The following is a 17,766-nucleotide window of genomic DNA, read 5'->3' as shown; positions in this document are numbered from 1 at the left end:
GTGAGTGTGTGTGTACATGTCCACAAAGACTGAGACCAGCGTTGTGTGTGTGTGTGGAGATAAGGGGTGTGGCTTCACATACATAATCAGGGCTTTGACTCAGCACAGGTGAGTGTCTCAGGTACACTTTTCACACACACACACACACACAGTCACCTCAACAACAAGGACACTTTCTTTCTTTCTTCTGGAAACATTAAAACAAACCCCTGTTATATTTCAGAATTTTCAGATTTCTCTCATTGTTTGTGCTGACATGCTGCGACTGGATGGATCATGGAGATGGAGTTCAGTTTTGGTGCTGATTTTTCTTCACTTTTCTCTTCAGGGTAAGATCACAACATTAAGTCTGTTTACAACTTTCTACACATGTTTGATTTTACATTAAAAAAATAACAAAAAAAAAACTGACCTGATTCTTGTGAGACAGACGGACAGACAGGCACATACTCTGTGAGTGAGTGAGTGAGTTGTCTTTCCACTGAAAGGTTGTGGATTAAATTCCTGGTTTTGCTCGTCTGTGTCCTTGAGCAAAGACATTTAAGCCCATGTTGCAGCATGTGAATGTGACTGAAATCTGTAGTGTAAAGCAGCTCATCAAGACTAGAAAATCTCTATATAAATACAGACCATAATAGCAACTCTTCTTCGTAGTAACGAGTAACAAAGAGTTAAAGGAAGTGTAGTGCAGTGAAAGATGTTAGAACAATAAATAAAGTAAAGTACAGATATGTGAGTTTTGTACTTTGTTACGTTACAACACTGGTTTATGAATGAATGAATGAGGGCTGGACTTCCTGGACAGGTGCTCACTGCAGTCTGAACATCTCTCCTGTCGGTTCCTCGCGTGTGATTGGACGAGCCGGCAGCAACGTAACCCTGGCTGTGACCTTCAGTGGAGCCACAGACCCCGTGGTCACCTGGTTCAGAGGATCTTTACCCGTCCTCACCTGGACCGTTGGCTCCAGTGAGACCGCAGACGTAGCCGCAGACTACAGGGGGGTGCTGACCATCCAGGACGACGGATCCCTGACCTTCGTGAACGTGGCCGTGGACCATGGCGGGAACTACAGTGTCGAACTGACCAAGTCCGGACTGGCTAAAGCTGTGGCCTTGTTCACTCTCGCAGTGTTTGGTGAGTCCAGCAGATTGAAACGAGGCCAAAGGAGGAGTTAAAACATTTTTAGCGACTAAACCAAAGAGCTGAAGTAATAGAAATCTATGTCAGTTCAAGTCTACGATATCCTCAGAACATGTTTTGAAATCCTTTTGTTCAGATTTAAATAAATGACACAAAGTGACCACATGAGGCAGCAGTAGACCAGCAGCTCCTGTCTCCGCGCCAGCTAAAATCACTGATTTTCTCTATGGGGTTTGGTGTGGGAGAGTGAGTGGTTTACAAACTTCAGTTTCCTGTTAGAAAAGTCTGTGTAACAGTGAGATAAAGACGTGAACATGTTCTGAAGACTAGACTTATTAGTAGACTTAAAATGATGCGTCTTTTGTTAAGTTTGCTAAACTCTGTTTTTAAAGTTAGTTTTTATTAATCCCCTTAGGGAAAGTATTCCTCTGCATTTTCACCCATCCTAGAATTAGGAGCAGTGAAAATAGGGGTTGGGTACCTTGCTCAGGGGTACCCCAGCCCTTTTTTTTTTGGCCGGGTGGGGATTTGAACCGGCGACTCTCTGGTTACAAACACTTCATACAAGTACACTTAAAAAACAAACATTTAAATAAGACATTAGGATGTCATTAGAAAAGAAGGGCACATGTTACATATAATAAAGAGTGCAGATGTTGTTCTTCGTCCTGCTCATCCTCTTCCTCTGCTTTCACAGAAATCTTCCAGAACGTGGATCTGAAAGTGCAGCCTGATCTCATCAAAGAGGGAAGCGACCGCTTCACTCTGCAGTACTCCATGTCACAGGGCGTGGTCCAGGACCACGTGTGGTTCTTCAAAGGCAGTGCATTAGAAACCACGTCACACTACACTGTGGAGCAAAGGAGTGTCGTGATCCACCAACCTAACCGCAGCGACACCGGGCGGTACACGCTGTTACTGACCAACCCCTTCAGCCGCGTGGAAACTCACATTAATGTCACTGTGCTGTGTAAGATCCAGGCCTCGTTTATCCACCAACATTTCCAGGAACTTATTTACCCGAGGAACAGAGTTCCCTGTAATCTGTGGTTTGTGGTTTCACCAAATGTCTGATGTTTTTTTGGTAAAAGAAACATTTCCTAGAAATGTGCAGCAAGTTCATCACACATTTTGGGTACCCCAAAAACATGACCCACGGCCCATCTGTGGGTCCTAACCCACTGTTTGAGAAACACGCTCTAAACATTTTGTTTATAACAAAATGTTATGCATCATATAACGTATTTATTTTTACTGACCCCTGCTGAGTTGTGGGGCGGGGCCTCTCACTTTCTCATAAGTCTCTTCATCTCCAGATGGTCCAGACGAGCCTACACTCGAGGCTCGTCCACCTCAGCCTTTCTACGTGTCCGGCGACTCGCTGAGCCTCGTGTGCAGCGCCGGCGGATTTCCGCGGCCGACCGCCCAGTGGATCTTTGGTGATCAGACTCTTCCCACTTCGCACGACGGAGTCCTGAATCGAACAAATGTGCAGATCAGTCAAGGAGGCGTTTACACGTGCACGTTGGTCAACGATGAGACAGGAGCAAAACGGCAAAAGACTTTGACTTTAAACGTTTATGGTTTGTAGACTTTGTTTCTGGAAAAGCTCAAATTCCTTCTGTGTCACGATGTTTGTTATGATGCTTCATTTGAGTCTGTGGAAAAGAAAAGCATCATAAATGTGAACTAACTCCAATTCTAACTCTGTCATGGAGCAGAGAAGCCGTCGGCCAACATGACGTGTTCTGTACAGTCGGTGAATGACAACACCCAGCTGCAGTACCACTGTCAGTGGCCAGGGGGCGCTCCACAGGCGGAGCTGTCTTTCCCGGCACTGGGCGTCAGCATCAGTGGAGTCGATGACTTCAGCCTGACCGTCTCCTCCTCAGAAGACCTTGACGGGAGAGTGGTCACGTGCATGGCCGTCCACCCCCTCCAAAACAATCAGTGCAACATCACCGCAAGTACGTTTGTAACACCAGATCACCACCAGGTGTCACTGTTGAGCAAGCATGTCAGACCAAGACTAAGCTGATGTCCCGAAGCTATCGTGCCTTTTATAGTCAGTCGCCGGTAACAACAGACAGGTGACCTTAATCGTGTTTTTACGCACATTTTTTTGCAATAAAAACGACCCGAAAAAAATCTCATAAAAACAGACTTGAAAAAATATCTCTTGTAAAAACAGACCCAAAAACAAAAGCTTGTGAAAACAGAGTAAAAAAAATCTTGTAAAAACAGTCAAATATTTTGCGTAAAAACAGACCCGAAAACAAAATCTCGTAAAAACCGAGTAAAAAAAAACCAAAATCTCGTAAAAACTGACTTGAAAAAATATGTCGTAAAAACAGACTTGAAAAAATATCTCGTAAAAACAGACTTGAAAAAAAATCTCTTGTAAAAACAGACCCGAAAACAAAATCTCGTAAAAACAGAGTTGCGTAAAAACAGACCCGAAAACAAAATCTCGTAAAAACAGAGTTGCGTAAAAACAGACCCGAAAACAAAATCTCGTAAAAACAGAGTAAAAAAAATAATCTTGTAAAACCACACCCAGAAAACAGGACATAGATTTTTAAATCTGAGCAAAAGTAAAACCTCTTCCTCTTCCTCCTGCTCCTCCTCAGTGAGTCCAGTCCAGTTCCTCCCTGCTCTGAGAACCACAGTGGACTCTGAGGGCAGGATAGTGGTGCTGGTGCAGTGTGTAAGCGACGCCCGGCCCGAGGCGCTGGTGTCATGGTCCAGAGGCAGCGACGACGTCGCCAACGGGACGAACTACCAGATCAGCAACAGCACCACGTGGCTGCAGATCCGTGGTTACAACGTCAGCGACTTTGTCCAAGAAAAATACACGTGCACCTGCCGCAACCCACTGGGCAGCCAGAGCAGAGAGATCCAGCTGCAAGGTGTCATATCCTACACATATGTGTACATTCTCATATTCACCTGAGCTGTGTCTAGAAGCAGCCTGAGACGCTCCTCCTCACTTACTCATTTTAGCCACTTAACAAAAGACTCATCTGTTAAAATCACTTTAAGTCATTAGAGAAAATCAGTGATTTTAACATCACAGCACACGAGTTGTTGATCCACTGCTGCCTCCATCACTAAGTTCAAATGTCTTCATTTGTAAAATTCACCTTTAAAATATTTAATTCAGACATATGTCAGTGACACAAAATGACCACACGAGGCAGCAGTAGACCAGTCCCTCCTGTGGACTTTGGTGTGGGAGAGTGAGTGGTTTACAAACTTCACTTTGCTGCCTGACCCAGGGCTTTACCGTGCCAAACTGTACCAAACCAAGCCGTACCATGATGAAAACACTGATGAGACTGTTCATGTTTCCCTGAGTCAGCTCTGACTATAAGCTTTGGGTTTTTTGTTTGACTTTAAATTCACTGGGAGCACAAAGAACCCTCAGTTACAAAGTTAACTTTAAACAAAGCTTTAGTCTTTACCCTCACTTCACCATCCCTCTCTCTCTCTCTCTCTCTCTGTGTGTGTGTGTCCAGGACCAGCAGTCTCTGATTTCAGTTTGTTCTCTAATCCAGAGGGAACCATCGTCACGTTGACCTGGGAGGTCCCGCCCACTTCTGTTGTCACAGGTAAAAACTGCAAAGATTCAAGGTGAAATCTTTCTTTAAATGAAATTCTAACACGAGCACAGTGAAACTGAAGGTGTGAGTCAGCGAGTGTGAAGTCATCTGTGTTCAAAACAGAAATGTGTGTGTGTGTGTCGTGTTCTCATGCTGGTCTGTATTTACATAAAACATAAAAAACCATAACAGTCAGGACAAAAAGACGAGAAAACATTTGTTTGTATTTGTCTTTTTCTCAACACAGGATTTAAAGTTTTACATGTGATGTAGATATTTTTGGACAGGGGGCGCTGCAGCAGGTGTCCCGTGCATGCCAGGATGCATTCTGGTCCTTTTACATGCCGCGTTTCCACCACAGAGCAACAGAAACCTTTTCTTCTGGGAACTAAAAGAAATCTTGTGAAAACAGACCTCGAAACAATAATCCCATAAAAACAGATCCCCAAAAAAAACTCACATCAAAACAGACCCCCCCCGAACAGACCCCCGAAATCAGTGTGATGTGGTTCAGTGTGATGTGGTTCACACCTCTGCTGCTTTGATCTCACAGGGTTTGACGTCCAGATGAAAGGACCGGACCTCCTGAGTCCAAGCAGCGTCCAGACTCAGCGAGCCCCGGTCCAGTATCGCACCATCCAGCAGAGACCCGGATCTGCACGCAAGACCGACGTGTCTGTCCTCGACCCCAAGCGGACCTACCGTTTCCGGGTTGTTCCCAGGGCTCGTACGACTGAAGGAGAACCGTCTGAGGTCCAGAGAATTGGTCCAGGTATGTCGAGTCGTCATTTAAGGCAAAGTTGAGGTTTATTTGAAGAAGTGAAAGTAGCTCTGATCAGAGACGCAAAGGAAAAACGATATCTACGTCACATGATCACGTCTTTATCTCACTGTGAGACAGGAAACTGAAGTTTGTAAACCACTCACTCTCCCACACCAAACCCTATAGAGAAAAGCAGCGATTTTAGCTCGCGGAGACACAGGAGCTGCTGGTCTAATGCTGCCTCGTGTGGTCACTTTGTGTCACTGATTTAAATCTGAACAAAGGATTTTTAATGCCGAATTGACAAATGAGGAGAAAATAAGACCTTTGAACTCAGTGATGGAGGCAGCAGTGGATCAACAACTCCTGTGTGTGTGTGTGTGATGTTAAAATCACTGTGTAACTGGAAAATGAAGATCTTAAGAAATTTCTTAAAATGGTGTAGATTACAGACGCCAGCACATTAGTGTGTGTGTGTGTCTGTCCGTCCAGGTATTACTAATGTTGTGGGGACCGCAACCTGTTTACACAGTCACATTATGGGGACTTGTCTTCCTTGTAAATGTAAAGCTATAAGGGGACTTTTCATACAACATATACAATATTATTCAGATAAACATCCTCACATAAAGACAGGCATTGTGTCCCGACAGCAGCAGGTTACAGTAAATTACTACATTTTAAGGTAAAGATATGTTTTAAGGTTAGGTTGCGCGTGTGTGTGTGTGCGTGGATCCAGGTGAAGGCCTCAGTGGACCTGCCATCGCCGGCATCGCGGCTGGAATCCCCTGCAGCCTCCTCTTCCTGTTTCTGCTCGCCGGCCTCGTCTACCTCTGCATTTACTTCTACAACAACAGAAGTGGGTCAAGTTGACTTCAGCACCAACTCTGAATCACCACAATGTTATTTTTCTTTACGTTTCCCGGGATGAAAACGCTGAGTGGTTGTGTTTGTTTCGCAGATCGACAGGCGAGATATCCAGTGTCTAGAGCCGTGGAGAAGGTCAGAGTCACTGTACACAGCTGAACTGAAACTCTGGGAGCCACTCTATTATTTAGTAACATAAGAAAAGTTTTGAGTAAACACATTATTTAAATCTTGAGTAGATTGTACTAAAATGTGTGTAAAAATCACAGGAAACTGAAATTTGTAAACCACTCACTCTCCCACACCAAACCTCATAGAGAAAATCAGTGATTTTGACATCACACGCACAGGAGTTGTTGATCCACTGCTGCCTCCATCACTAAGTTAATTTGCTATTTTTTTGTATTTGTCACTTTGGCATCTGAAATCCTTTTGTTCAGATTAACCTCAGTGACACAAAGTGACCACACGAGGCAGCAGTAGACCAGCAGCTCCTGTGTCCCCGCCAGCTAAAATCACTGGAAAATTAGACTTAAACTAACCTAGATTTTCTGAAGTGAGCCTTCTTTAAAAATCTAAATCTGGTCCACTTCTCACTGTGGTTCTGACTCTGATGCTCAGACAATGTCGTACAGTTTCTTTTTGCCTCTTTCTTGTCACTCAGACAGTTGCAGTCCAGTCTGAAGTGACTCCTCACCACCTGCTGTCAGGAGGACTCAAATCTCCTCCAGATTACAACAGATTACGGCAGGTACCGTTGGTCTTGTCTGATTAAACTACGTCGAAGTGGAACATTAATGTATTTTATAGGATTTATTCTTGTTTTCTTCCAGAATCCCTCTGAACGGTCAGTGGCTCTGCCCACGTTTGTCCCTCCACCTCCTGTCAGAGTGGCTACGACCGTCTGATCCGTCTCTGATCTGTCTCTGATCTGTCTCTGATCTGTCTACACGTCCCCCAGCTGGTTTCATAATGAATGTTTTATACAGGTTTATTTTTCACTTTGATTCATGTAAAAGTGACATGAATGTTTGGTTGTTTTAAAAACAGTATTTATTGATGATAATAAATCGGATTTTAAAGTCACATGTACCTATTTAGACGGTTGTCTTCTGTCACAAACATTGACCTTGTGAGTGTGTGTGTGTGTGTGTGTGTGTGTGTGTGTGTGTAAAGCGTGAACCTCAGCATGTTCCATTGATCACAGCAGTAGTGCAAGCCTCTGCACATCCACAGTTCTAGAACAACAGGCGAGGACGGTGCTGCGGCCTCATGTCCCCACAGACCCCGCCCCCCTAACGCCATCGCACCCACCACCCACCTACCCACCCCTGACCTCTGACCCCCCAAAGTCCTCCCAGTACAGTTGAATGCAGCATGAGTCACGTGTGGTTTGTTTTAAAGGATTTTGCCTCCATCAACAGAAAAGTGCAGAGGAGAAAGGGTTTTTTTTTTGGATTTCAGCGTCCAGCGTCCTCGTCCACACCTCACTCTCTCTGTCACTGTCTCCCTGAGGAAAGGCTGACTCTTAATTGGACTCATCTATCCTGATTAATTCAGGTAAGACATTAACCTGCTGGGTTTCTGGTTAAAGGGATAAATCTGGTGGGGCAGGTGGAGCATGATTTAGGTGATTTTTTGACGTCAACATGGACAACAGAGAAAAAATTTTAAATCACTGATTTTTCTCTATGGGGTTTGGTGTGGGAGTGTGAGTGCTTTACACTCACTCGCCTAAAAGACGTGAACATGTGCTGAAGATGTCATAGACTTAAACTGATGTGGATTTTATGAGCCGAGTCTTTTGTTATATAGCGAACATTGATTTTGCGCCTTGTGTCCGTACTGGCAGCCATGTTTTCACTGAGAGTCAGCGAACTGTCCCTTTAAGCCCTGCTTGTTAACTTTAAACACGTCTTCATTTCATTAGAGATTTGAATTCCAGAGCTGAGGTGTCATGTGCTGTCTTTACCGCTTGCTCTGTGCTTTTATCACTGTCTCCTCCTCTTTGCTCAGAGCCTGAAGCCTTGGCTGCCGTCATAGTGTCACTCATGATGTACAGCTTCATGGGAGGGGGCCTGTTCTGTGCCATCATGGGGAACATCTTGTTGGTGGTCTCCACGGCAACAGACTACTGGATGCAGTACCGTCTGTCCAGCAGCTTCGCCCACCAGGGCCTGTGGAGGTACTGCATGTCTGGAAAGTGTTACATGCAGACTGACAGCATTGGTAAGTGGGACCGAGGAGGAACTCATACTATTTAGACCAGCAATATTTTAAAAAGTTATTTAATTCATAAGAACCAAAAGAAGTACATTCATGGACCAAAGTCCATTGAGAAAATCAGTGGTTTTAGCTCATGGGGCCACAGGAGCTGCTGGTCTACTGCTGCCTCGTGTGGTCACTTTGTGTCACTGAGGTCAATCTGAACAAAGGACGAAATAAGACATTTGAAAAGTGCAGAGGAGAAGGGTTTTCAGTTTCCTGTTCAAAAACAAAATAAAAACACTTTCAGGTTCAGTCTACGATATCGATATCACTTCTCACTGTTAGACAGACTTTTCCAACAGGAAACTGAAGTTTGTAAACCTCTCACTCTCCCACACCAAAGTCCATAGAGAGAGTCAGTGATGTTAACATCACAGCATACAGGAGTTGTTGATCCCTTGTTCAGATTGACCTCAGGAGGCAGCAGTAGACCAGCAGCTTCTCAATCACTGATTTTCTCGGTGGACTTAGGTGTGGGAGAGAAACATAACAATTTCAGACGCAATAATACACACATTGGTTTCATTGCTCATACGGTCAAATTAAAAACAAAGTAGTAGAAACTATAGAAATACCAGGATATCAGTGTGTTGTCAGATGATCCTGAATCATACTTCATGATGATGTTTGACTGCAGCGTCTTTATCGTGTCTCTGTGGTTCTGCCCCTCCTCAGCGTACTGGAACGCCACCCGGGCCTTCATGATCCTCTCCGCCATGTCGTGCTTCGCCGGCATCATCGCGGGAATCCTCTCCTTCGCTCATTTCTCTGCCTTTGAGAAGTTCAACCGCTCGTTTGCTGCCGGCATCATGTTCTTTGTTTCCAGTGAGTTAGTCAGAGTTTGGTGACCAGAGAAAATAAACTTCATCAGGAGCAGGATTACAATGTAAACACTGATTGTGTGTGTGTGTGTGTGTGTGTCTGTCCCTCAGCTCTCTTTGTTCTTCTTGCCATGGCCATCTACACCGGAGTGACAGTCAACTTCCTGGGCAAGCGTTTTGGTGACTGGCGTTTCTCCTGGTCTTACATCCTGGGCTGGGTGTCTCTGCTCATGACCTTCTTTGCAGGTTTGTTCATGTGAAGGACGTCTGTGTGCGCTCAGCTGCCACTTTATTAGATACAGCTGTTCAAACTCTTTAATTGTGGTAACAAATACTTTGTTACTGTACACTCACTCACTCACACTCATTCACTCACAACACTTGTTGTTTCTCAGTGTAAAGCGCGTGCCTCAGAGCGAGGACTTGAGGCGTATTTCCACCGGCTCTACTCGCCTCGGCACGGCACGACACGGTTTAGGTACATACTCAAGTCAACACATCCATGATTACAAGCCTGTACGTCTACTTGTCTTAAGTCAGCACATATCAAATCCAACCTCCACACACGCATCAAATCTGAATCCAATCAATCAAAAAAACAATATTAGATAGACGCCCCCAAAATCAGACAATAGAAACGCCCCCAAAATCTCACAAATCATGTTTGCTCATGTCTCATTAAGGGGGGGTGAGAGGGCTGGCTCCCCCGTAGTTCGCACCAACACTGTGACTCTGTCAGATTGTTTTACCGTGACACTGTAGGCTCATCATCACTGTAGACATTGTTGTGAAATGTTTCTGTCATAGATCACATCATGATGAAGATTATAGCTGGTGTGAATATTTCTGATGCAGCTGGAAACACTTTAACTTCACTGCAGTTTAGAAGTGACTTTTTGAATCTAGATGCAGACGAAAAGCATTTCAGTGACTGTGTTTATATTTACACATGGAAATATAGTCATGAAATAGCGTTGAGGAAGATGTTTTAATGTCAAATAGAGTCAAAAAAAGTGAGTCAGTTTGAACATGGACACTTCAGTTGGACTTTATATTTATAGGTCCATAAGTCAACTATGTTTTATCAGTTTGATCCATGTTCTCATCTTCAGTTTGTGTGTCGTCAGGTTACAGCTGAATAAATATCAAATCAAATGTAACATAATGGTAGGACTGCAGCATTTTATCATCCATTAATGAAATTAAAGTCTGTTAAATGATGAATGAGTGGATTACGCTGTATAAAATGTAATAATGTTCATTTATTAACTCCTCTCTTCAATCCTGTTTTTGAAGATAAATGTCATGGTCATTGGCATGTGTTAATATTTCTGCTCATCTGGATTAAAATGGAGGCTGTGCTCTTTGTTTACCTGTTGCCATGGTGAATCATAGTATCAGTGCTCCATTGATGATGGCTTTTTTCATTCCCAATGCACACGCTTAACTCAGAGTGCACATACTCAGAGTTGAACTAATGCTGATCAGCTGTTCTGAAACCAAAAACTCAGAGTTTGACAGCTCAGAGTTGACCAACCTAGAGTTAAGGTTTTAACTTTCTGAAACAAGCCCCTGATGTGTGTTGTTGTTGTTTCTCAGTGTAAAGCTGTTGTGTGTTGTTGTTGTTGTCTCAGTAAAGCTGATGTGTTGTTGTTTCTCAGTGTAAAGTTGATGTGTGTCTCAGTGTAAAGCTGATGTGTGTTGTTGTGTCTCAGTGTAAAGCTGATGTGTGTAGTTGTTTCTCAGTGTAAAGCTGATGTGTGTTGTTGTGTCAGTGTGTGTGTTGTGTGCAGTGTAAAGCTGTTGTGTGTTGTTGTTTCTGTAAAGTTGTGTGTTGTGTGTGTTGTTGTTTCTGTGTAAAGTGTGTGTTGTTGTGTCTCAGTGCTGATGTGTGTAAAGCTGATGTGTGTTGTTGTGTCTCAGTGTAAAGCTGATGTGTGTTGTTGTGTCTCAGTGTAAAGCTGATGTGTTGTTGTTTCAGTGTAAAGCTGATGTGTGTTGTTGGTTCTCAGTGCAAAGCTGATGTGTTGTTGTTTCAGTGTAAAGCTGATGTTGTTGTTTCTCAGTGTAACGCTGATGTGTGTTGTGTCTCAGTGTAAAGCTGATGTGTGTTGTTGTTGTTGTTGGGGTGTCAGTGTGTGATGTGTGGTTGGTTATCAGTGTAACGCTGATGTGTGTTGTTGTTTCTCAGTGTAAAGCTGATGTTGTTGTTGTGCTGATGTGTTGTTGGTTCTCAGTGTAAAGCTGATGTGTGCTGTTGTTTCTCAGCAGTTGCTGTGTCTCAGTGTAAAGCTGATGTGTGTTGTTGTTTCTCAGTGTAAAGCTGATGTGTATTGTTGTTGTCTCAGTGTAAAGCTGATGTATGTTGTTGTTGTGTCTCAGTGTAAAGCTGTTGTGTGTTGTGTCTCAGTGTAAAAGCTGATGTGTGTTGTTGTTCTCAGTGTAAAGCTGATGTGTGCTGTTGTTGTGTGCTGATGTGTGTTGTTGGTTCTCAGTGTAAAGCTGATGTGTGTTGTTGTGTCTCAGCAAAAGCTGATGTGTGTTGTTGGTTCTCAGTGTAAAAAGCTGATGTGTGCTCTGATGTGTGTCTCAGTGTAAAGCTGATGTGTGTTGTTGGTTCTCAGTGTAAAGCTGATGTGTGTTGTTGTGTCTCAGTGTAAAGCTGATGTGTGTTGTTGTGTCTCAGTGTAAAGCTGATGTGTGTTGTTGTGTTCTCAGTGTAAAGCTGTATGATGTGTTGTGGTTTTTGTGCAGGTATGATGTCTACAGTGTAAAGCTGATGTGTGTTGTTGTGTCTCAGTGTAAAGCTGATGTGTGTTGTTGTGTCTCAGTGTAAAGCTGATGTGTGTTGTGGTTTTTTGCAGGTATATTCTACATGTGTGCCTACAGAATGCACGAGTGCAGAAGAGTGTCCGGCTCACGTTAAACATCACACACGGTGTCGAAGGTGCAAAGACGTCACTTCTCATTCCTAAATGGACAAACTATTGTAAAACAATAAACTGTGACACTGTCCTCTGTTTTTTTTTGGTTTTTTATTAAAAGTGAATGTGCTGTTTACACTAATACATTTATTGACATGTGCATTGACACATACTCACTGCTGCCTCGTGTGGTCACTTTGTGTCACTGAGGTCAACCTGAACAAAAGCATTTCAAACACTGAAGTCACTAAATAAGACATTTGAACGTAGTTCAATTTCTTGGTTGTATGAAGTACTAACACATTCATACACAGCCTTGTGTGGTCAACTTCAACAAGACATCGAGGTTTGTCTCGCCATCCATGAGATGTTTACTCCGATGGTTTTTCTGTCTCACAATCAGCTGACTCTCGTGAGTGGAGTGAGCCACCCCCTGCTGGTAATGTTCCATTACCCCCTGCTGGCTCTTGAGGACCTTGGTGTCTGTATTTGGCTGTGGTTGATCTCCTTGCGGCCTCTTCATGGTTCTTTTTTTGCCTGTGGGACTCACTGCAGAGTCAATTGTGTTAGTGCCTCATACAACCACACTTCAAAACACCTTTGTTGCCACTATAAAATATTTCAGTGGGTCTGAGACAAACCCTAATTTAAAAAATGAACAATAGTTAACTGTTGCAGCACTTGTTCAATACAATCATAGGATTGAAGCCAGATATGTAACTGTTGCATTATGGACCTACATACAGTATAATTGGGGCTTATTTTGTTTGTTAATGTTTATTTAAGTAAGTTATCGGGCACATGTCAGGACACTTTCACTTATACTCGAGAGGATTTGATTAATCTGGGCCTACGGTTTGACTTCCCGATACATCAAATTCCAGCAAACCCACAACATACCAGAGGACATAGGATGCTAACGTTAGCACAGCACTTAGGCTCCTGCTCGCTACCCTCAACAAACGACAGCTCGCCCACCCAGACGGAGTCCAAATTGTTGCCGGCGACTTGAACCAAGCGTGCTTAAAGACTGTCCTCCCTAAATTCATCCAGTATGTGAAGTGTGCCACCAGAGGGGATAAGACTCTAGATCATGTTTATTCAAATACCAAGCATTCCTACAGAGCCACCCCACTCTCCACATTCTCCTCTTTTTCATGCATATAGCTTATTTATTTTATATTACAACATTTTTACCCCTTCATTCGTTTTTTTTATTGTTTTAATTGTCCTTAAATTGTTTCTTATTCACCAAAGGAGTTGCACTCTAATTTCCTTGTATGCATCACAATGACAAAGGCTATTCTAGTCTATTCTATTCTATCCTATATGATTATTATGGGGTATCTTTAGCTTGAGCTTGTTCCCTGCATTTTAAATCGATTGAGTCCACGCTTCCTGAAAATGGACTTTTCACCCATGCAGCGGAAAGCTGAAGAAGAAAAGTAGAAGATTATGGGATCAATGCAGGTGTTGAAGACACAGAGAAGCAACGCGTAGTCTCTCCATGGTGGGCTGAGGACCTGAAAGAAACCCACCAAGTGAGAGACGTTGTATGGAATCACACACACGAGAAACACAGCTAGAGTTCCCAGGGCCATGCCGATCGCCTTCCGCTTCTGGTTCTGAGGAACTCTGGGGCGTCTGTACAGGATCCAGATGCAGTGCAAGTAGCAGTAAATACAAACTAGAAGAGGCACGAGGCAGAGCACGAAGAAAACTTCAACACGCACCGGGAGGAGAATCTGGAGCTGCTTCTCTGAGAATTCCCTAAAGCAGATACTGTCGTTAAGAAGGGTGGTGTTAGCAGCTAAGTCTGGATGCTCCTGGACAATGATGCTGATGCTGCAATGTGCTCCTGCAATGATCCAAATAACAGCACTGATCATGATTGCATACAAAGGTCTTTGCAGCAGATGATATTCGATGGGGAACATGACTCCAATGTAGCGCACCACGCTGACTGCCATCAGCAACAAGGAGCTGGTGTAGATGGTCGTGTAGAAGATAAAAGCAGTGAGGCTGCACAGGACGGAGGGCAGATTCCACAACATGTCTGACACCGCCTCATGCATCTTCAGAGGAAGAACGAGCAAGAAGAGCAGGTCGGACACGGTCAGGTTGAGGAGCAGGATGTCCGTAAGTCGTGGCTTGGAGTGGATCTTGACACTGAAGGCGTAGAGAGCGAGGACGTTGGACGGGAAACCAATCAGGAAGGAGATGATGTAAACTGAGAGAATGATGTCGCTGTTCACCTCCGTGTCCATCATTGACCTGAGACAAAACAAGTCAACAAACACATGAAAAGACAGACGTCCAACCTTCTGTCCATCCATCCATCTGTCCAACCAACCTGAGACAAAACAAGTCAACAAACACATGAAAAGACAGATGTCCAACCATCAGGACTGAGAGAATGATGTCCAACCACCTCCTGTCCATCATTGACGACAAACAAGTCAACAAACAACACATGATAAGACAGACGCCCAACCATCTGTCCATCCATCCAACCAACCTGAGACAAAACAAGTCAACAAACAACACATGATAAGACAGACGTCCAACCATCTCTTCATCCATCCAACCAACCTGAGACAAAACAAGTCAAGTCACAAAGACAGACGTCCAACCATCTGTCCATCCATCCATCCATCCAACCAGCCTGAGACAAAACAAGTCAACAAACAACACATGAAAAGACAGACGTCCAACCATCTGTCCATCTATCCATCCTTATGTCCACCAACCACAATTATTCATTCATCCATTCACCTATCCATCCATCCATCCGTCTACCCGTCCAGCTTTGTGACATATTATTTTACCATAAATGTTATGAAACAGGAAAAACCACAGATGCAGATAAATGGATGAGGTCGATCAGGAATATTAATATATTTAATTAAAATATTTGGGTCATATATTTACACACAATATATATATCTTTATGTCTATATATATATATAGACATATATATATATACATACATATGTGTGTGTGTGTATCTATATCTATATACAGTACACATATAGATATAGATATATATAATAAATATGTACTTACTTGTGTGTCAGCAGATGTGTTCAGAAGCTCTGTTGTTTGTCTTTAAAGACGACTCGTTTCTATTTAGTGATTTGAAAATGAGCTGAGACAAAATGATCCACACTCAGGCAGAAGCAGCAGGTCACAGTCAAACCCACAGTCAAAGTCACCTCACTATATCATTCTGAGCAGTTAGTTAATATTAACTTTGGATGCAAAGCAGCAGCACATTATGGCTCAGTGTTTGTTCATAAAAGACCTCGTCCCACTGTATGAACTCCATTTGACCAGGAGTCTGTGTTTGGCTTCATAGACAACACTTGATTTCTTAAGGTGTTTGTCTGTGTTTTATCTCAGTGATGTTAAAATCGCTGATTTTCTCTATGGACTTTGGTGTGGGAGAGTGAGTGGTTTACAAACTTCAGTTTCCTGTTGGAAAAGTCTGTCTAACAGTGAGAGAAAGACAATATTGTAGAATTACAACGTGGATTCAATAAGCTGAGTCTTTTTTTAAGTGGCAAAAATCGGATTTTCCCTTGTGTCCCTGCTGGCAGCCATTTTGTGTTTGGCGTCTAGAATACAAAATGGCTGCCAGTGTTTCAGTATCTCCTTCAACAACACTTTAAAAATCTAAAGACAGTGAGTTCAAACGTGTTCTTTTCTGACCTCAGTGTTTGAAATCTTTTGTTGAGAATGACTTCAGTGACACAAACTCACAGACATGCACAGTCGGCCATTTTGTGTCTGTGACGCCAACACAAAATGGAAAGCAGATTTTTGAGACTGAACAAAAGACTCAGCTAATAAAATCTACATCTGGTATAGGCTACGATATCTTCACGTTGACGTCTGTATCTCACTGTGAGATTGACTTTTCCAACAGGAAACTGAAGTTTGTAAACCACTCACTCTCCCACACCAAAGCCCATAGAGAAAATCAGCGATTTTAGCATCACAGCACACAGGAGTTGTTGATCTGCCTCCATCACTAAGTTCACTAAGAGTTTGTCAGACAGTGACCAGAGAAAATAAACTCGATTTTCGTTTGAAAATCGTGCAGGAAGCTGTAGGGTTTACTGACTGTGTGTGTGTGTGTGTGTCCATCTACACGGAAGTGACTGTCAACCTCCTCACTTTGTTAGGTACAGCTGTTGAAACTCTTTAAGTACAGTAACAAATGTTTTGTTACTGTACTTAAGTATAAAATTCTCGTAGCGGTCCTTTACTTTGTTATTCTTTGTTATTGTTACTCTTAATGCTTCACACTACAATTTTCACCCATTCACACATCTTTCACTCACATTCAAACGCTGCAACATGGTTGCAAGTGTCTTTGCTCAAGGACACATATATACAAGCAGAGTTAGGAATTGAACCCACAACCTTCCAGTTGAAAGACAACTCACTCACTCACTCTGACAGAACCAGACACAATGATCTGCAGCATCTGCCTCGACAGGTTGGGGTGGAAGGAAAAATGGGGGACAGAGGAGAGGTGGGGGAGAGAAAGGACACGAGGGAGGTAGAGACAGAAGAGAGACCAGGAGCAGAAATAAACAACTGTATCAAGTTCTAAGTTGAGACAGGACAGTTCTGAGTCAGTGGTGACATGTTTATACAATACTATCATGTCATTTATATAAGCAGCAGCTAAAGAATTATTCTGATATCAACTTTAATTATAGTGTAATAATAATGGTGAGGACATGAATGATGATAATAATAGCCTCGAAACTGGATCTGGATCCTGCAACCTGCAAGATGAGGACACAGAGGGAGGACAGGACACTCATTCACTCACTCACTCGCTGCTTTTTGCAGGTATATTCTACATGTGTGCCTACAGAATGCACAAGTGCAGAAGAGTGTCCCGCTCACATTAAACATCACACACGGTGTCTAAGGTGCAAAGACGTCACTTCTCATTCCTAAATGGACAAATTATTGTAAAACAATCAAATGTGACACTGTCCTCTGTTTTTTTTGTGTTTTTTATTGAAAGTGACTGTGCTGTTTACACTAATACATTTATTGACATGTGCATTGACACATACTCAGTGCTGCCTCGTGTGGTCACTTTGTGTCACTGAGGTCAATCTGAACAAAAGCGAAGTCACTAAATAAGACATTTGAACTTAGTTCAATTTCTTGGTTGTATGAAGTACTAACACAGTCATACACACACAAAATGGCTTCCAGCAGAGAAATGAGCCACTTTTAGCCACTAAACAAAAGACAAATGTTGTAATGTAAAAAATACACATACATTATATGAGGTCACTTCCTCATGTCGTCATATTACACCAATGTGAAACTGACCAGACATTTCACACAG

The 17,766-nt window shown here is 43.0% G+C and overlaps 3 protein-coding genes across 5 annotated transcripts; 2 read left to right on the top strand and 1 right to left on the bottom strand.

Annotated features, from left to right (window-relative positions):
• Nucleotides 1-156: 156 nt before the first annotated feature.
• On the top strand, nt 157-7,459 carry vsig10l (V-set and immunoglobulin domain containing 10 like). 3 transcript variants are annotated; one of them, XM_044033177.1, is made up of 12 exons: nt 157-329; nt 806-1,135; nt 1,839-2,111; nt 2,458-2,724; nt 2,863-3,108; nt 3,772-4,050; nt 4,699-4,752; nt 5,297-5,515; nt 6,246-6,365; nt 6,468-6,508; nt 7,038-7,120; nt 7,207-7,459. In XM_044033177.1, the coding sequence occupies exons 1-12, from the start codon at nt 257-259 to the stop codon at nt 7,301-7,303; spliced, it is 2,082 nt and encodes a 693-aa protein (XP_043889112.1). In that variant the 5' UTR covers nt 157-256; the 3' UTR covers nt 7,304-7,459. The 3 variants fall into 3 exon arrangements, with proteins under 3 accessions (XP_043889112.1, XP_043889110.1, XP_043889111.1); XM_044033175.1 differs by having other exon boundaries at nt 4,660-4,752; XM_044033176.1 differs by having other exon boundaries at nt 4,660-4,752; nt 7,038-7,124.
• Nucleotides 7,460-7,830: 371 nt separating this feature from the next.
• Nucleotides 7,831-12,477, top strand: lim2.5 (lens intrinsic membrane protein 2.5). Its single transcript, XM_044033178.1, has 5 exons — nt 7,831-7,933; nt 8,390-8,602; nt 9,317-9,466; nt 9,574-9,708; nt 12,327-12,477. Exons 2-5 carry the CDS (start codon nt 8,425-8,427, stop codon nt 12,386-12,388), a joined length of 525 nt encoding a protein of 174 aa, XP_043889113.1. The 5' UTR covers nt 7,831-7,933; nt 8,390-8,424; the 3' UTR covers nt 12,389-12,477.
• Nucleotides 12,478-13,589: 1,112 nt separating this feature from the next.
• LOC122774134 (free fatty acid receptor 2-like) lies at nt 13,590-14,668 on the bottom strand. The gene has a single exon (XM_044033179.1). It carries the CDS (start codon nt 14,654-14,656, stop codon nt 13,736-13,738), a length of 921 nt encoding a protein of 306 aa, XP_043889114.1. The 5' UTR covers nt 14,657-14,668; the 3' UTR covers nt 13,590-13,735.
• Nucleotides 14,669-17,766: the final 3,098 nt, after the last annotated feature.

Source organism: Solea senegalensis, linkage group LG9 (assembly GCF_019176455.1).
Source record: "Solea senegalensis isolate Sse05_10M linkage group LG9, IFAPA_SoseM_1, whole genome shotgun sequence".
NCBI lineage: Eukaryota > Metazoa > Chordata > Actinopteri > Pleuronectiformes > Soleidae > Solea > Solea senegalensis.
This window is presented reverse-complemented; position numbering and strand designations above follow the sequence as displayed.